A 17,941-nucleotide genomic window follows, 5' to 3' on the forward strand; every position below is an offset into this window, starting at 1 on the left:
GGAGTTGGCTTCTCTGGGACTGCAGCGCGGGTGCTGGGGGTCGAACCCAGGTCCTCTGGAAAAGCAGCCAGTGCTCTTAACTGCAGAGCTGCCTTTTCAGCCTCGGTAGAGTCTTTTGTTAAATAAAACGACCCGCTGAGTTCCAATCCCAGCTGCTCCTTTGTGGATTTCACCCAGCAGAGGGTGCCTGTCTAACTTCTAATTGTTGTAGCTCAAGAAACAAAACATCACAGCTCCCTGAATGCACTGGCTTTGTCCTCCCAGTCCCTTCGCCCCCGAGGGCAGCCAGCGGGGACACTCTCAGCAGGACTGACTCACTTTTGCACACTTCTAAAGTTATGCGCAGGAGACCTTCCTCTTCTTTTCAACCTCGCGTCACTGAGGGTCTTCCATATTGCTGCGTTTTGGTGTCGCTCGCTCGCTCCTTGCTTTGTAAGAGTCAGCTGCTTCGTCCGTCATGTTGTCCATGGGCACTCGGGTAGTTTCTGGTTGGGGCCGCTCTGGCCATGCTGGCACAGGCCTTTGGGTGGCGTGCCGTTTTATACATGCAGTTCTGGCGGAGCTGTAGCTTAGCGTGGCGTTGCTGGCTCACAAGGTGTTCTGGTTTGCTTTCTGCTGCTGGGTTAAGCACTGTGTTCAGAAGCAACTGAAGCAGATACCATGGAAGAACGCTGCCACCTCACCTGCCTGGGGAAGTTGCTGCCCACAGTGGGCTGGGTCCTCCCACATCAATCGTCAATCAAGACAATCGCTCACAGATATGGCCACGGGCCAGTCTTATTGGGCCGTTTCTTAGCTGAAGTTCCCTCTTCCCAGATGACTTTAGGTTCTGTCAAGTTGACAATAAAAACTAAGGAGCATACGTAGGTCAGGAAAGCTGTGGGTGCTGTGAACAGATGGTGCTTGCAGTTTTACCTCCCACTAGCAGGGGTCTCTATAACAGAAGTGCTGAGATAACTTTTTAAAAATGTTTTATTTATTATGTATACAATGTTACACCTGCGCAACAGAAGAGGGCACCAGATCTCATCGTGGATGATTTTATACCGTGTGGCTGCTGGAAATTGAACTCAGGTCCTCTAGAAGAGGAGGCGATGCTCCCAGACTCTGAGCATCTCTCCAGCCGGATAACTTGTGTATACAATGTTCAGCCTGCATGTACACCTGCAGGCCAGAAGAGGTCACCAGATATCTCATTACAGATGGTTATAAGCCACCCTGTGGTTGCTGGGAGTTGAACTCAGGGCCTCTGGATAAACAGTCAGTGCTCTTAAGCTCTGAGCCATCTCTCCATTCAGATAACAAAACTCTTAAGCAAAAGTTTTAGGCTCACAGTCTGGGAAGGTCGAGATCTGGCAGCAGTGTCTGGAGACTGACCTCCTGCTTTACAAAAGAGCCAATGTGACAGGCAAACGGCCATATGCATCACAGTGGAGATACAGAGGGGACCTGCACTATAGCAGGAAAGACACAACCCAGAAAAAAAAAATTTTAATCCCACGAATCACCTAGCAACCACAAAGGCCTTTCCTCAGAGCACTGCCGCACACTTGAACAAGAACTTCAGAGAAACAAATCATAGGCAAGGCATAGCAGCCTGCAATCTGGGTGTCCTGCACGTCAGTATCCACAAGCGCAGAGATCACCCCGTTGGGCGTTCGCGCCCTGAGAGCCCCGACCTGGCAAGCACAGGCCAAGTGGACCTTGTACACAGCCACGGTCTGCATATTGCCATCCTGCCGGACAGGCTTGTGTGAAGCCTGGCCTCTAACTTCCTGGGTTTTCTGTCTTTTTACAGAACATCTACCAGTGGTGTGGCTCCGCCAGCAACAGATTTGAAAGGCTGAAGGCCACACAGGTGTCCAAGGGCATCCGGGACAACGAGAGGAGTGGCCGGGCCCAAGTGCACGTGTCTGAGGAAGGTGGAGAGCCGGAAGCGATGCTCCAGGTGTCTGTGGGGTGGATGGGGTGGGCGGGGCGGGCGGGGCGGGTGGAGAGGGGTCAGGCTACTCCTGGCTCCTTTTTGAAGACCTGCCTTTCAAGACTTTTCTCCCCCCCCCCCCCCCCACTTAGCCTGAACATTTAGGGAATAGGAAGACAGCTCCCTGCAACTCTAAGTCCCCTGAGATCTGAGCTGGGATTTCAGGGTGTGATGCATGCTGGGAGTACATGTGACACCCTCTAGCTAGGAGAACCAAATCTTCCAAAGGAGCAAGCTAGGAAAAAAAACGTTCTTCCAACATTCCTTGAGGACTCGCTGAAGCAATTGTGACCCAGCTGTCAATGTCCTTTTCGGACATGCCTGTTTACTTATGGCTCCTTTAGTTAATGGTAGGATGGGATTGTCAGCTCAGCTACCACGCTTTTAGAATCTACCAAGAGAGAGGCAAGGCCCCCCAGGAGAAGGAGAAGGCAAAAAAAAAAAAAAAGAAAAAAGAAAAAGAAAAAAAAAGAAAAGAAAAGAAAAAGAAAATGTCTGCTCTGTGCCACTTTGCTCCTACTTGCCGGGAGCATCACGTTCTGACTTTTGCAAAGGGATTTTTATGGGGAGAAAGAAAAAGACCCTAGACACCAGGGATAGTAGCTGGGATGGAACCGAGCAAACCCAAGCTCTAAAATCCTGACAGGAGTTGAGGTTCCAATTCTGACAGCCTCCTAAGGGCTGCGTGGACGAGCACTCCTGCCTCTCAGCTCTGTTCCTCTTGCTGTGTGGATGGAGAGTCTTAAGTGAGGTGTCCTCCAGGCCTAGCTAGACGGTGTTTGGCAGATGCAGTTGGCTCAAATGCATCTGAGGGAAGAAAGTTCAGCCTGGAGGCAGGCACAGGAGGAGTAGATTGAAGATGTCAGGGCCAGGCAGGTTCCACATGGAACACAGACATGGCTGTCCATGTAGCCTGGCCTCATGGGGTGCTTACTCAGAAGCTTCTGTGCTCATGGGCACCTTTCTACCCCATCTTGACATCTCCTCCAGGTGCTGGGGCCCAAGCCAGATCTGCCTGCAGGTACTGAGGACACAGCCAAGGAGGATGCAGCCAACAGAAAGCTGGCCAAGCTCTACAAGGTGAGCCCCAGGGGTACTGTCTCCCACACTCAACAGGGTCAGGCTTGGCAGGGTGGACAGAGGCCCCGCCCTCCTCAGCTGCCCTGGGTGGGGGACTGATGTCCCTGGTCCCAGTGTGCTTAGAGTAAGAAGGTGTGCTGAGCTCAGCTGAAGCCTGGAGCTCTTGGCTCCCCACCCATTCCCTGCAAAAAGAAGCAAACTTGTTGTTGTTTTGGATTGGGTTTTGGGTTGAGTTTGGGTTTGTGGGTTTTGTTATTGTTTGTTTGTTTGTTTGACAGAATCTTGTCTCACTGTACAGCCCGGGCTAGCCTTGACACCTCCTGTCTCGGCCGTTTAAGTCCTGGGATTACAGGCGGCACCACTGTGGCTAGCCAGAGGGTCATCCTTGCAGAGTTTTGTAGGATTTCTGGGATCTGCGCTGGGGCTAGGGGGATAAGAGGTTGTCTTAGGAAAACACTACACTGCAGAGCTGGGTGAGAGTGAAGGTCACAGCTAACATTTCTGATGACATCTTCCTTGCGCATACTTGGGTCTACGTTTCCATGCTGGGGGCCATTCCAGGCCTTGGCTTGTGAGCACTGGGCAGATGCCAGCCTTTGCCATGTCCTGGTCATTACGGAATCTGGTTGAGGCTCGTGGGCTTTGCTCTATGGCAGCCCCCAGCTCCCAAATCTTCCTCCTCAGGGACCCTGCAGCCTCCACTTACCCAGAACCACTCTTGTCAGATTTGGCTAGTGGACATCTTGTATTAAGTTGGATGAACTCTTTTTTTTTTTTTTTTTTGAGACAGGGTTTCTCTGTGTAGCCTTGGCTGTCCTGGACTCGCTTTGTAGACCAAGCTGGCCTCAAACTCACAGCAATCTGCCTGCTCTGCCTCCCGAGTGCTGGGATTAAAGGCGTGTGCTACCACGCCCGGCTGAATGAACTCTTTATATTGGAATTTCTTAGATTTACAAGAATATTGCAATAGTCCATATGCCCTCACCTGGCTTCTCCTTAGCATCTTAACGTAAGTAGGCACACTTGTCCGCTAGGCGACTGCTGCCAGCCAATTACAGACGTTATTCTGATTCCAAGCATAGTCCAGGATGGCACATCATGCTTGGCTCTTGTCATTTTTTTTTTCATTACTCATCATTTCAAAAGCTTTTCAGTAAACTCTCCATCTTCTCAGAGGCCCCACACATTTCGTTTGCTGTTTGTTTTTTGAAACAGGGATTGTCTGTGCAGCCCTGGCTGTCCCGGACTCACTATGTAGACCAGGCTGGCCTCAGACTCAGAGATCCACCTGTTTTGTGTATGCTAGCCTAGCACTGGACCAACTGCAAGCTACAGGCCTGACCCCAAGCTCCTCCTCCCTTTTCCTCTGTCCTCCCACCTTCCTCTTCCAGGTGCAGCATCCATGTTGACATGCTAGATGGAAAGGCGAAAGAAGGCTCGTCTGTGCTGCAGAGCTTGGCGGGCCTGGATGCTCACTGCCCCTCTGCCTGTGTCAGGTGCTCACAGGCCACCTTCTCTGTCCCCACAGGTCTCCAACGGTGCAGGGAGCATGTCAGTCTCCCTCGTGGCCGACGAGAACCCCTTCGCCCAGGGTGCCCTGAGAACCGAGGACTGCTTCATCCTGGACCATGGCAGAGATGGGAAAATCTTTGTCTGGAAAGGTAAGAGGCAGACACCTAGGTTCCACCTGTCACCAGAGGCTTCCGGGATCTCAGCCCCAGGGAGAACAGTGCTGGAGGCTGCTGGGCCAATGACGGCAGTCAGGAACCCAGACTCATGCCCTGTGACAAGATCAGTCCTCGGAGAAGTTAATTGACACCATGTAATACACACACACACACACACACACACACACACACACACACACAATGGAGCTCTATGAGTTCATTATTTTCTGGGCCCCCGCATGCTGGACAGGGTTAAGCAGTATACTATCTTGAGACTTGGAACTCTATGCTGGATGTGGGGGCCTTTTTGTGAAGGTGGCGGTACCAGGAGGCACCAGGGAAGTCTTTGAGGATGGTTGGCTCCTGTCAGCCTTTTGGACCCAGGTGTTTCTGAGACTTCAGAGACCCCCCCACCCCCCCACCCCACCCACCCCCAGTGCTTCCTCAGACATTGGGACGGGCTGGGAAGAGAGAGGGAGGCAGTGAGTGGAGACAGCAAGAATCTGAGAGGCCCCCAGAACCTGGGCTGCGTGTCCGAGGGATGTGGGCATGCACTGGCCAGGGCCTCACCTGACCCTTCTAGGCTCTGAGGGCTGGAGCAGAGGTGAGGCTGCGGATAGGGAGGGCCACGTTGCCTCAGAAGGGGGCTCCTGGGCAAAGTGTGCAGCCTGCATGTCTGTACCAATGTGGCAAGCTAACTTCCTATGGCCTCTCCGAGATCCCCTGTTTCCTTATATATGAGAGGGGATGAGGCAGCCATGACCTCTGTGACCTCTGTGAGTTAAGGCTGTTGCGTGGATAAAACGGACTAATCTGTGTGTTAAGTCTGGCACCGACTCTGTGTTCAGTAAATCGACCACTGGTTGTCATGGTTGCTGTAATTAGCCAGGACCCCAGAGGGTGTGCTTCCTGGCTATTGTCTTAAGTCTAAGGAGGGTGGGAAGGTGGGCCGGCTGCCCTTTCCTGGGACCCCTAGAGGCTAACCTTGCATTGTTCCTCTGACTTCTGGCAGGCAAGCAAGCCAACATGGAGGAGCGGAAGGCTGCCCTCAAAACGGCCTCCGACTTCATCTCCAAGATGCAGTACCCCAGGCAGACCCAGGTGAGGATCTGAGGCCAGGGAAAAGGAACTTTCAGTGAGTGTAAGGGATGGAGAGGGTCCCCAGGATGGAGAGGGTCCCCCGTCCTCCTCGGGGACTGACGGGGCACCCAAGGCTCCCTAAGACCCCTGCTCGGCAGCGTAGCCACACCCTGTCCTTCTCCTCCCATGCCAGGTTTCCGTCCTCCCTGAGGGCGGCGAGACCCCGCTCTTCAAGCAGTTCTTTAAGAACTGGCGGGACCCAGATCAGACGGACGGCCCCGGCCTGAGCTACCTCTCCAGCCACATTGCCAACGTGGAGCGCGTGCCTTTCGATGCTGCTACATTACACACCTCCACCGCCATGGCCGCCCAGCATGGCATGGACGATGACGGCACTGGCCAGAAACAGGTACCGGAACCACAGTTCTAGAGCAAAGGCCTGGCTCCGCCACATGCCACAGGCCAGGCTCAGAACGGTGAAGGGCCAACCCAGAGTTTATCAATGTAGCCACTTTGGGGAGAACAAGAAAAAGGGCCTCAAGAGCCCCCAAGTCCATCTTCACGGCCCGGACATGAGCTTTAGGCTTAAATAGGGGTGGAGTTGGGGCTGGAGGTGGGGGTGTGTATAAAGAAAGCAGCCTTGAGCTGGTCGTGGTGGTGCACGCACGCCTTTAGTCCCAGCACTGGGGAGGCAGAGGCAGGCTGATCGCTGTGAGTTCGAGGCCAATCTGGTCTACAAAGTGAGTCCAGGACAGCCAGGGCTACACAGAGAAACCCTGTCTCAAAAAACCAACAACAACAACAACAAAAACTCCAACAACCCCAAAACAAAACAAAACAAAAGGCAGCCTTGAGCCAAGCATGGCCTGGTTAATGATCTCAGATCCGGTTCCCAAGGAGGCCTGAAGAGGCCAGTTTGACTCCAGGGTGCTGGCCTGTCCTCTTGGGTATGCAGCATCATTGGAGGTGACCAAGTCCCTTGTCTTGTGCCTTCAGCCTTGAAGGCAGGTGCGATAGGTCAGCAAGACACCCCTCAAGGGAGTAACATGTCTCCATGCAGGGCTGAGCAAGTGACTCCCTGTGTAAAAGAGACCCAAACAAAATGGAGCCTAGATGGCCTTATGTCCTCCCAGCTTTGGTTACCCCGTCAGCCCAGACGAGCCAGTGCTTTCTAACCAAAGCAGTTTCTAAGTGCCTGTTACAGTGTCGCTGAGCCTGGGCTGGCTTCGGCTACATGCCTCCCCTCTCCGTCTCCCTCCCTCTCGGGCATCCATCCTCTGCTGCCTTGAGGGTGTTTCAAGTCTTCCACCACAGTTGTGATGGATGAGATTCTTCTCCTCTTTATTTTTTTTCTCTTTGGTTGGTTTTTTGACGACAACCATTCCCTGCGTACCTACTGTGTGCCAGGCTCTCAGACCCCATCCTCTTCCCTAGGAGTGCCTGGGAGGGAGGGGAGGTGACCGCAGCCACATCAGAATCTGCACCGCTTATTCCCAGGGGTGAAGGGAAGTACAGAGGATTTTGTGGGAACACAGGAAGGACAGTGGGGTGGCTGGGCTTGGGTACTGGGGAGAGCGGGCACATTCCAGGCAGGACCCTCACCTTAAGGAGGATGACACTGGTGGCATCTTCAGGAGGGACCATGAATGCCACCCATGAGGTACGGCAGTCCTAAGGTATTTGGGGTTTTCCTTTGTTTTTGATAGCTAGATTTGGTTCTGTGCTTTAAAAACCCACCATAAAAATAGTAGGAGGGAGAAACGTGAGCTGGGCCCCCTGGGAGGGGTCACCGTGATGGTTTAGGGAGAGAAGGTGAGGCCCCTGGGCCTGTGAAGACAGGGTGCCGCTGGAAGTGTGTCCATAGAGTCCGGTCCAGGCCGGCATCCATTGTTTCCTCTCGAGGCTTTAGCAACAGTCATTGTTACTGTCCTGGGTGCTGACATTTCGTTCCTGCAGGGTGTGCAGAGGAGGCAGCGAAAGCATTATTTAGTAGACAGAGTTGAGCCCGCCCGAGTCCCCTGTGGCCGTTTACTCAGCCTCTCTGAGCCTCTCCTTCAAGACTCCATGTTGTAGGGCTCAGTGCCTCCACTTTACCACCAGGCGTCACTGCAGGGCTTCCCAATAACCGGAAAAGTCCTGTCTCCAGAGCTCTCTGTAGAGCTCTGCCTGCAGGAGTCATTCTGAGGCCACCCAGCCAAGGCCCTGAGAAACAAGGTGACCTGCCAAATCCTAGTGATTCCATAACCATGGGGAAAATAGACGTGGTGTTATAACGCCAATCCTATTAATAGCAGCTGAGCCTGATAGAGCCAGCTTGTGGTACGGGCCGTCATGCCATTTTCCTGACTAAAATTTGAGGCTCGAAGGATTTCCCCTAACTATAGTAACCATCGCTTTTCAAACGAGGCTCTGAGAGGGGAAGTTGTCGGAAGTCATGTGTCCCTCTCAGGGGGCAGAGTTTAAGTTTGCCTCAGGCCTGGCTCAGTCTTCTAATCTAGAGCTATCTTAAGGGGGCCTTTCAGCCAGAGGTACAGGGCTGACCAGGTGTGGTGGGGAGAACCGAGCAGGAACCCCTGGGGGATCATATCCCTGCCGTGCCTCTCAATGGCTCTGTGTGCCGGGCAATTCAGTTCACTTTGCTTGGGCCTGGATAGCACTGCGTGGCCATGAAAAGCCTGTCCTGTGATCTGAACTGTCCACTGTCCCCAGCTAGCCCACTGTGGTGGTGTTTGACCTCCGCTCTACCTCTGCAGATCTGGAGAATCGAAGGTTCCAACAAGGTACCAGTGGACCCTGCCACATACGGGCAGTTCTATGGAGGTGACAGCTACATCATTTTGTACAACTACCGTCATGGCGGTCGCCAGGGACAAATCATCTACAACTGGTGAGGGGCCTGGACTGTCTGCTGGGGATGAGGGGCAGTGTGTGGGACTCTGACTGTGACAAAGGGAGTGAGTTGATCTGAGGGAATCTGGAGATACAGGCCTGAGTCTGGACAGCCACACCCTGCCCGGGACCCATTCGCACCCAGGGTCACAACTCTGAACTTTTTGTCATCAGAATATGACATGTCTCATCTTAGGGACAGAAACACCACCACCCCAGCAGCTCTGGGCAGGTAATGGCAATCATAATACAAGTTTATCCTTCTAGAGGCTTCCATTGTAATAATTACAAATTATCCTGTACTACATAAATATGTATTATATATCAATTATGATAATTATTTAAACAAGTGTTTTAGAGCGCAGCATAGAATCGCATCGTTCCAAACACAAAGCAGGATCCAAAGGTGTCACCCCTGAACTGTTTGTTGCACCTGTGCCCAGGTGACTCACCCACCAAGCCCTACCCTTTCCGCTTGACCAGTTTAGGAATGTGTATGTCTGCTTTTTGCATAATCTCTGGAAGGATTGTGTAATGTAAGTGCATTGCCCAGGAGCTGCCCTTTTGGATACTAGCTTCCTGGAAACTGACAGCTTCCTGATATGATGTGGGTGTGGGTGCCCAACAGCCGTGCCATTCTTTTGGGTGCTATGCCGTGGTTTACTGACAAGATCCCACACCCATGCATACTTGGGTGCTAGTCCGCTGCTCCTTCGGCGACATCAAGATTAATAACTGTTAGCAAACAGGTGGTTGCTTAGAGAAAGTCTCTGTGATGAGTTCCCAGAAATGGACTGCCAGACTCAGAGAGTCAGTGGACCTGTCATTTTGATAGATAGCCCCCGTTCCCCTGACTAGTAGTGCTCGGGGCCTTTCAAATTCCAGTATTCCTGCCAGCTGCACGCAGGACTCCCCGTTTCTCTGGATCTACCACAGCTGACTGTGTTGTTAAACTCATGGATGCTCATCAGCCTGATAGTTTATAAAGTGGAGTCTTACTAGACTTTGAATTCGTGTTTGGCGTCAACAGTGTGGTTCAGTGGCCGAGCAGGCAAGCGGATACTGGAGGCTCTGGGTCCCTCCCCTGGCACTGAAAAACAAACAGTAAGGAAATGATGTTCCTGTTACAAGACAGTTTCAGACTTTTGTCTGAATAATAGTTGTTGAATTTCTTCTAGCTGTTGAATTTCTTCTTCGTTAAGGTTTTCATTTTGAAGTAATCTTGGGCCCACTGAAAAGTTTCAAACACCAACAACAAAACCCAAAAAACCCAACCAGTTATCTGGCCAGTTCTCAGACCCTTCACGCCACAGGCCAAGCAGCTGTGGACCAGCTGATGCAGGGCTGTGCACTTGTCTGCATCTAATCCAGTGTCACCAAGTCTTCATTCCAGTGTCTTTCCTGGCCCAGGCTTTAACCCAAGACCCCACAGGACAGTCTCTAGGGCTTAGGACTCCACAAGACATTTCTTCCTGTGTCCCCTCGGTCTTCTGGGATCTGTGACACAGCCTGCCCTTTTCCTTTATGACCATAAACCCAGAAGGCTGATGCTCAGGAATCTCGGTCCTTTTTAAAGTATTTGCTTTTTGTTTGTTTGTTTGTTTGTTTGCCTATTGAGACAGGGCTTCTCTGTGTAGCCTTGGCTGTCCTGGAACTCACTCTGTAGACCAGGCTGGCTTTGAACTCGCAGAGATCTACCTGCCTCTATCTCCAAAGTGCTGGGATTAAAGGTAGTGCCACCACCTCCTGTCTGCATTTTAAAACACATATCATTATTGGAGGGATATAGGGATGCTAGAGTTTGAACCCAGAGCCCAGTACATCCTAGGCAAGCCACTACCACTGATCTAGAAATAGGCTCAGTACCTTTTTACTTTTTGTTTTGAGGCAGAGTCTCGCTAATTTGCCCACGCTGGCCTTGAGTTTGCAATCCTTCTGCCTCAACTCCCCAAGTGTCTGAGGCTACAGGACTGTACCACTAAGGTCAACATATGATACAAAGTTCCTAGAAGGCTTTTTGATATATGGTGTATGCCAGGTATAGGTACAAGGCCTTGGCAAGAAGCTGAGGCATGGGGACCCCGAGTCTTTCAGTGAACGTCCAGGCAGTCCTTTGCAGATTTCCCCCCACGGCTAATGGACTGGTGTCTTTCTCCCCAGATGGCACAGGTCATACCTGCTGTTTCTGACCCGCCTTTGTATACAAGGAGATGCTCTGACTGCTTTTGTACACTTTGCATTTGCGTCTCGGTGCCCTCTCTTGCATGTCCTTCAGGGGACCCAGGGAGCTCCCCACGTGCACATTTAGGACAAGGAAATCCGCCCACTGTACCAGGACTAAGAAGGCCGACAATGTGCTGTGCTAGGGGTGGGCAGGTTGGCGAGGCTGTTGTCTCTGGTTCTCCTCACGGCCCATAGACCTCTCCAGCCCACATCCATCCCGGCAACAAGCAGGTTCACGGGTTATGGAGCTCCCGGCATGGAAGAAGCCCAGAGCGCTATGGAAACTAGAGCCGAGTCTCTCTCCTCTTCTAGGCAGGGTGCCCAGTCTACCCAGGATGAGATTGCTGTGTCCGCCATCCTAACTGCTCAACTGGATGAGGAACTGGGGGGAACTCCTGTACAGGTGAGCCTCTCAAAGCTTCAGCCAGGGTCTCACTTGTCTGCTCGCTTAGCTGCCTGATTATCCATCCACTCATCTATGCATCTGCTCATCCATCCATCCATCTACCCATCCACCCACCCACCAACCCATCCATACATCTGTACGTCCATTCATCTACCCACTGAACCATCCACCCACCCATCCATACATACACCTGTCCATCTGTCCATCTGTCCATGCACTTTCACCCACCTACCTACCCATCCATCATCCACCCATAATCTATATCCATCTACCCATCCATCCATCTAGCTACTTACCTACCCATGCAATAAATATTTATTCAGGGCTTCTATGCACTGGACTTAATGTCTGCATCCGTATATATAGACCCTGTCCTTGCTGGGCAGTGTCTCCATACCCTCCCTTGGCTGTCCAGCAGGGGATGATGACACAGTTGGTCCCTACAGGGCACGTTTAAGACAAGGAAATCCGTGTGCTATGTTTAGATTTAAGTAAGACGACAGGCTAGGGACAGGGGAGAGTTGGGATCTGGGGCTGGGTGGGGGTGCCATGGTACACCCACCCACCCTCTCACGTGTCTGGGACTGACATCAGCATTCAAGCACGTACTCAAGCCGTCTGTCCTTCCTTTTAAGGTCACACTTGCAAACTTGGGCTTCCCTGGTTCTTGGACCAGACTCAGAGGCCGCAGGCCAAGTCTTCACAGAGGCAAAGGGTGGGAAAACAGCACCCAGAGGACCTTAGCAGTGACATCATCTCAAGCTTTCCTTATTCGGTACCCTGGTGCTTTGGAGTAACGGTGCTCCCTGCATGGTGCTCCCTGCTAAAGTTGCTATAGTTAGACACAGTATGGCGGCCTTACTGGAGGGCATGCCCACCCACCCCCGAAGACAGAGAGAAAGAATGAAAGAAAGGAAGGAAGGAGGGAAAGGAGAGGAAAGGAAAGGAAAGGGAAAAGCTGACTTTCTTTTCTTTCACTGCCAGAGCCGAGTGGTCCAAGGCAAGGAGCCTGCACACCTCATGAGCTTGTTTGGCGGGAAGCCCATGATCATCTACAAGGGTGGCACCTCCCGGGACGGTGGGCAGACAACCCCTGCCAGCACCCGTCTCTTCCAAGTCCGCGCCAGCAGCTCTGGCGCCACCAGGGCTGTTGAGGTAATGCCGGGTCCCAGATCATGGGCACGACTGCCCTCCTGAAGTCTTCTAGGCCCAATGAGCAGACCTCCAGAGGCCCAGGGTTGGGTGGGCCTGGATGGGGGAAGGGAGCAGGTTTTCAGCGCTTGCTGCTCTGGCAGCCCTTTGCCCATGCAGGGTTCCTCACATACTTTCCGTCATAGGCAGGGCGCTACTTCCTCTAGGACTCATCCTGGGCAGCCTGGACGCTGTTTCTGATTCTACTCTAGTAGGCTGCCATGGTCTGGGCACTGTGGAGAGTTACTCTATTAGCGCCTTTGTTTGAACATCCAACTTTTGTTAATGCAACTCCAAACTCCAGACCATCCTCACTCATCACAGTGCTCCCAAGAAGCTCGGGAGCGAGCCAGTCCTGCCACTGTCTAAAGTCTGCTCTCAGAAGTTTGTCCCAGTGGGTGCAAGGCCTTCCTGCTGTAAGGAGGGGAACCGGATTGTTTTGTTTTTTCTTCTGGTTCCGGGTTGGTTGAGTGCTGCCTGTCCCACCCCACCTCCAGGTGATGCCTAAGGCCGGTGTTCTGAACTCCAACGATGCCTTTGTGCTAAAAACCCCCTCAGCCGCCTACCTGTGGGTGGGTGTAGGAGCCAGTGAGGCGGAGAAGACTGGGGCCCAGGAGCTGCTGAGGGTGCTGCAAGCCCAGCCTGTGCAGGTGGAGGAAGGCAGTGAGCCAGGTGAGAGCAGGGAGGGGAGGGTGGGTGGGTTGGGGGCGGGGGCCCCCCACTTCCCACTGTCGGGGCTCCATCTCCACACCCCTTCTCCTGTGTCTTCACCATCGTGTGCGTTTCTAGAATGAAGGTGAAGGCCAGCAACAGGGTAACCTCCTGTCTCCTGAGGAAAGGGGAACTTGGAGTGGATGGTCCAAGAGGCCTCGGGGGATGGAGACCATTTCCCTGGAAGTCCCACAGCTTCAGCCCTCAGCCCTCTTTTTGCTGATACTCAGAACCCATCCCCCTGTTCTTGGTATCTCGTGGAAGCAGCGAAGGCACAGCCTTGGTCTGCATGGAGCCTCTCTGTCCTGCAGACACTTCTGCTAGGTTGGATGGTCTGTGTCTCCCAGCCCCAGACTGGTGGCTGATGGGAATGCGAGGAAGGTGTATCTTTAGCTGTGATAGACTTCTATAGAAATGGCCACATAGCTGAGCGTGGTGGCACACGCCTTTTACCCCAGCACTCGGGAGGCAGAGGCAGGCGGATCGCTGTGAGTTCGAGGCCAGCCTGGTCTACAAAGCGAGTCCAGGACAGCCAAGGCAACACAGAGAAACCCTGTCTCGAAAAACCAAAAAAAAAAAAAAAAAAAAAAAAAAAAAAAAAAAAGATGGCTACGTACACACAGAACACACATAGATGGAGCAAACATTGTAGGAAGAATATGGAAATTGGATGTAGGAAAAGTTTGCCTCTTGGCTTCACCCCTCCCAGGCTATATGAATTTAGGTGAAGTGCTGTCTCTGAGCCTCTACCACCTCACGTGCTGAGTGGAGGTAGTTACCTCCATCCTGTAGTGCTGTTGGCTCTGCCAATTGACCCTCTCAGGCCTCCATTACTTACGTTTCAAGCCCCTGGGATCTTAAAGTGGAGAGCAGCCAGCTGGATCTGGGCACAGTTCGATCTGGGTCTGGTGAAGTGTGCTCTGAGGAGCCCTGGTTTCCCTTGGCAACTGATGTGATCTCCCCTCACAGATGGCTTCTGGGAGGCCCTGGGCGGGAAGACTGCCTACCGCACATCCCCAAGGCTGAAGGAGAAGAAAATGGATGCCCATCCTCCTCGCCTCTTTGCCTGCTCCAACAGGATTGGACGCTTTGTGGTAAGTCTGGAGGTGACACCTCTGCTTGTGTCCAGCGAAGGGTTCAGAGGTCACTGAACCTCAGAGCCCGGAGGAACAGTATGATGGTCCAGTGTGGGGGGTGGGGGTGGGGGAGTGGGGCTGGGGGGGATGGGGCTGGGGGGTAAGCACCCAAGGCAGGACCAGCTCTTCAGACTCCTCTTGGGAACCACTGGGGGCTGATGCTTCTTCACTGACCTCCTTTGACCCATCCCAGATCGAAGAGGTACCTGGCGAGCTTATGCAGGAAGACCTGGCTACTGATGACGTCATGCTCCTGGATACCTGGGACCAGGTGAGTGAAGGAGGGGGGAGAAGGCCAGGGTAGAGGGAGAAGCTGGACTCCTCGTCGCTCCAAGATGAGCCACCAGGAGGACATAAAAGAAGCAACGCCAGGTGTTCCCAGGAATGGCTACAAGCCACATGCCCTCTCTGAGCCTCCATTTCCACAGCTGTAAAATGGAAGTGGTGGGACCTGCCTGGCAGGTGCACGGCCCTTCGAGAACTGCAGAGCACCCTAGAAACCCGGGTCACGTGGGTAGCCTTTCTGCGTGCATCTGTCGGATAAGGGATTGAGTTGAGTGCCTCCACACCTTGACCCTGCACTGCAGTGATTAGGAGTGAAGCCGGCTGGGTTGAGGATGTGTAGCCTGAGGCAAACTGGAAATGCCTACCAAAGAGGCACAGCATTCAGCATCAGCCAAGGGATGAAGGTGATGGCCCGGCTTTCAGATCCTCCTGGCTCAGGAGAGGCTGGCAACCCAGCCTCTTAACTCCACTGTTGATAACTAAGTTAGAAGAAAATATTATTACAGGCCGACCAACACACTTTAACGGCAAACACGTATGTGGGTCACCACTCTGCAGGCCTCTGCCCCCATGCTCATCCAGGCGCTGTCTAAAAGGTCGTGGGGAGTTTTGTCTTTTTCTGACACCCAGGACCCACTTCCGTCCTTGTTCTTGATCCGTCAGTGACTGTCACCAGCACCTCTCATGTGCTTTTCATGTCATATCTCACCTCCAGGTCTTCGTCTGGGTTGGAAAAGACTCACAGGAAGAGGAAAAGACGGAAGCCTTGACCTCTGGTGAGGACCCAAGGCTCTAGGGGGGGGTGGGGTCTTTCTTTGACTGTGGGTGGGGGTTGGGTTTTTGTGGGTGGGGGTGGGGGTTAGGTCTCTGGCTGGGGGTGGGTGGGAGCAGCTTCCGATGCTGTTCTAGTAGTTAGCATCCGTGGAGCTGTGGGCTTTCGCTCCTAGGCTGACCTTCTAGAGCCCTGCCTTGGGGTGATGTCCCAATAGCTTTTTGATGACTACCCAAGGCAATCAGTCCATACAGACGGAAGAGGGCTATTTTGGAACTTTCATCAGCCCAGGTGGACTGACTCTGGTGATTTTGAGCCTGTGGTGGGGGCATCGAGGTGTGAAGTGTGTACAAAGTAAAGCCGTGGGGACTTAGAAGGGAGGTGAGAGGGTGGGTGTCACCATCGCCTCCGAGGCTTGCCTCATGGAGCAGATGATAGCGCCTCTTAGGGTTCTCACTGCCCCAAGCTGAGGGCCAAGGCTTTGAGGGACAGAGTAAGCGCTTGTGGGTGTGAAGAGACAAATGTGTCCCTTCAGAATGCCCAAGGGCTTGCGGGGGTGGGGGGGGGGTGGGGGGGTGGGGAGGGGAGGAAGGAACAGAGGTGAGTCCATGTCCGATTCCCAGCATGCCCAAGGGATCCCCTCATTAGGGTCCCCAGGTAGGAAAGCAGTGAGCGGCTTTATCATTTAATATCGTTTCATCACCAGGGGGAAGTGATATCCCCAGGGAAGGCCTGAGAACTCTATGAAGCAGGAGTTTAATCGGAAGTTTCTGTTCTTCCTGTGTTGTGGGGAATCTATGTGGGTCTTGGCCTGTTCGCCGTGGTAGTGGTGGTCATTAAGGCTGAGAGAATATTTTCTGGCAACCCCTACTCTCTCCCTGAGGAGAGGGCACTAAGACCTGGTCTCCTCCTCCTTGCGTGTCTGCAGCTAAGCGGTACATCGAGACGGACCCAGCTAATCGGGACAGGCGAACCCCCATCACTGTCGTGAGGCAAGGCTTTGAGCCTCCGTCCTTCGTGGGCTGGTTCCTCGGCTGGGATGACAACTACTGGTCCGTGGATCCCTTGGACAGGGCCTTGGCTGAGCTAGCTGCCTGAGGAAGGACCAGAGCCACCAAAGTCACCAGTCAGTGCCTTCGAGAATTGTCGATCTTCCAAAGATAGACATGGCAAGCAGGAAAACTATGGTGTGTGTGTACATGGTTTTTGGTTTGGGGTTTTGGGTTTTTTTGTTTTGTTTTGTTTTGTTGTTGTTTTTTTTTTTTACAATAGCCAAAAATAGCCCTGGGAAAATTCAGGGTCTTTACAAAATTTCTTCAAGTATCTATGCTTTGGAAATTAAATTCAATAAAAGCTTTCTGAAGTGTGTCTTCTCAGTTGTGTCCCTGCTTTCCTCACTGCATGGCTCATGACCCTGGCAGTTCTGTGCCCAGGCAGATGGGCCAATGAAAGAGCAGATGAACTCCACCCACCCTGTGTGAGCATCTTAGTCCTTGAGAAGCCAATGGCACATTGAGGAAAGCTGCACGTAGCTTGTACGGAGGAGTGCCCTAGTTTGTGCTCTGTTACTGTGATAAAAAAAAAAAAACACTGAGCAAAAGCAGCTTGGGGGAGGAAATGGCTTATTTCATCTTAGGGCCTTTCATGAAAGGACGTTGGGTCAGGAACTCAAGACAGGAACCTAAAGGCAGGAACTGAAGAAGAGGACATGGAAGAATGCTACTTGTTGGCTTGCTCCCCAACCTGCCCAGGGCGGGCACCCTCCCTAGTGGGCTGGGTCTTCCTATATCAAACATTAATGGAGGAAATGCCCCCACTGACTTGCTTATAGGCCACCTACTAAATGCAGTTGCTCAGTTGAGGTTCCTTCCCCCGCCCCCCCCCCCAGAAGGCCTGGCTTGTGTCTAGAGGACAAAAGCTAGCCAGCGAGAAACCATCAAACCAAGAGGCAGGGCTGACCTACGAGAGGCCAGAGGGGAAAGGAGGTAGAGCAGAAGTGTCCTGCTCGCTGTCCGGTCCAGTCAAGTTTGTGAAGCTCCTAGCTAGGCCTGGGCCAAAGCTGAAACCTGTAAAAGGAAATGTTACTCTCCTGGCTCAATTGTTGTCTGGGAAGCTAACTGCCTCCTCCTGGTAACCTGGGCCTAGTCCTGGAAGCTTCTAGCCTCCCTACAATCTATCCTAGGCCTATAGAGTGTTTTCAGCCTCTGAGACTTACTGCTTAACAAGCTCACCCTCACTTGTTCTTTCTGAGCTCTGGGCTAGCTCAACTCAGCTGTTCTGGCTCAAACTCTTCTCCCAGCTGATTTGCTTAATCTGGCTTCTCTCTTGGCCCAGAACTGCTCTGCTTCGCCTCAAACTAACTCAGCAATCTGCTCTAAACTTCTGGCGTCTTCTCATTTTCTGGCCAGTTCCGTCTTCACCTGAGTTCTGTCTCTGCAGCCCGTCTCTCTATTACTGTCCTGGTAAAACCTGCCTCCTTGCTCTGCAAAACTATCTCTTAAGTAACTTCTCTTTCCTCGC

General features: G+C 52.7%; 1 protein-coding gene across 4 annotated transcripts in view; it reads left to right on the top strand.

The window, feature by feature from the left end:
- GSN (gelsolin) overlaps positions 1–16,789 on the top strand; it is a 52,946-nt gene extending 36,157 nt beyond the window's left edge. For all 4 annotated transcript variants that reach the window (XM_084798140.1, XM_084798141.1, XM_084798138.1 and 1 more), the window contains 13 exons: positions 1,799–1,948; positions 2,972–3,061; positions 4,590–4,722; positions 5,741–5,829; positions 6,002–6,217; positions 8,562–8,695; positions 11,233–11,323; positions 12,311–12,481; positions 13,015–13,189; positions 14,198–14,322; positions 14,558–14,635; positions 15,365–15,425; positions 16,350–16,789. In XM_084798140.1, coding sequence (XP_084654266.1) covers positions 1,799–1,948; positions 2,972–3,061; positions 4,590–4,722; positions 5,741–5,829; positions 6,002–6,217; positions 8,562–8,695; positions 11,233–11,323; positions 12,311–12,481; positions 13,015–13,189; positions 14,198–14,322; positions 14,558–14,635; positions 15,365–15,425; positions 16,350–16,519 — 1,683 coding nt within the window. In that variant the 3' untranslated portion in view covers positions 16,520–16,789. The remainder of the gene's footprint in view (positions 1–1,798; positions 1,949–2,971; positions 3,062–4,589; positions 4,723–5,740; positions 5,830–6,001; positions 6,218–8,561; positions 8,696–11,232; positions 11,324–12,310; positions 12,482–13,014; positions 13,190–14,197; positions 14,323–14,557; positions 14,636–15,364; positions 15,426–16,349) is intronic.
- The last annotated feature ends 1,152 nt before the right edge of the window (positions 16,790–17,941 follow it).

Source organism: Acomys minous, assembly GCF_964271855.1.
Source record: "Acomys minous genome assembly, chromosome: 10".
In the NCBI taxonomy this organism is placed as follows: domain Eukaryota; kingdom Metazoa; phylum Chordata; class Mammalia; order Rodentia; family Muridae; genus Acomys; species Acomys minous.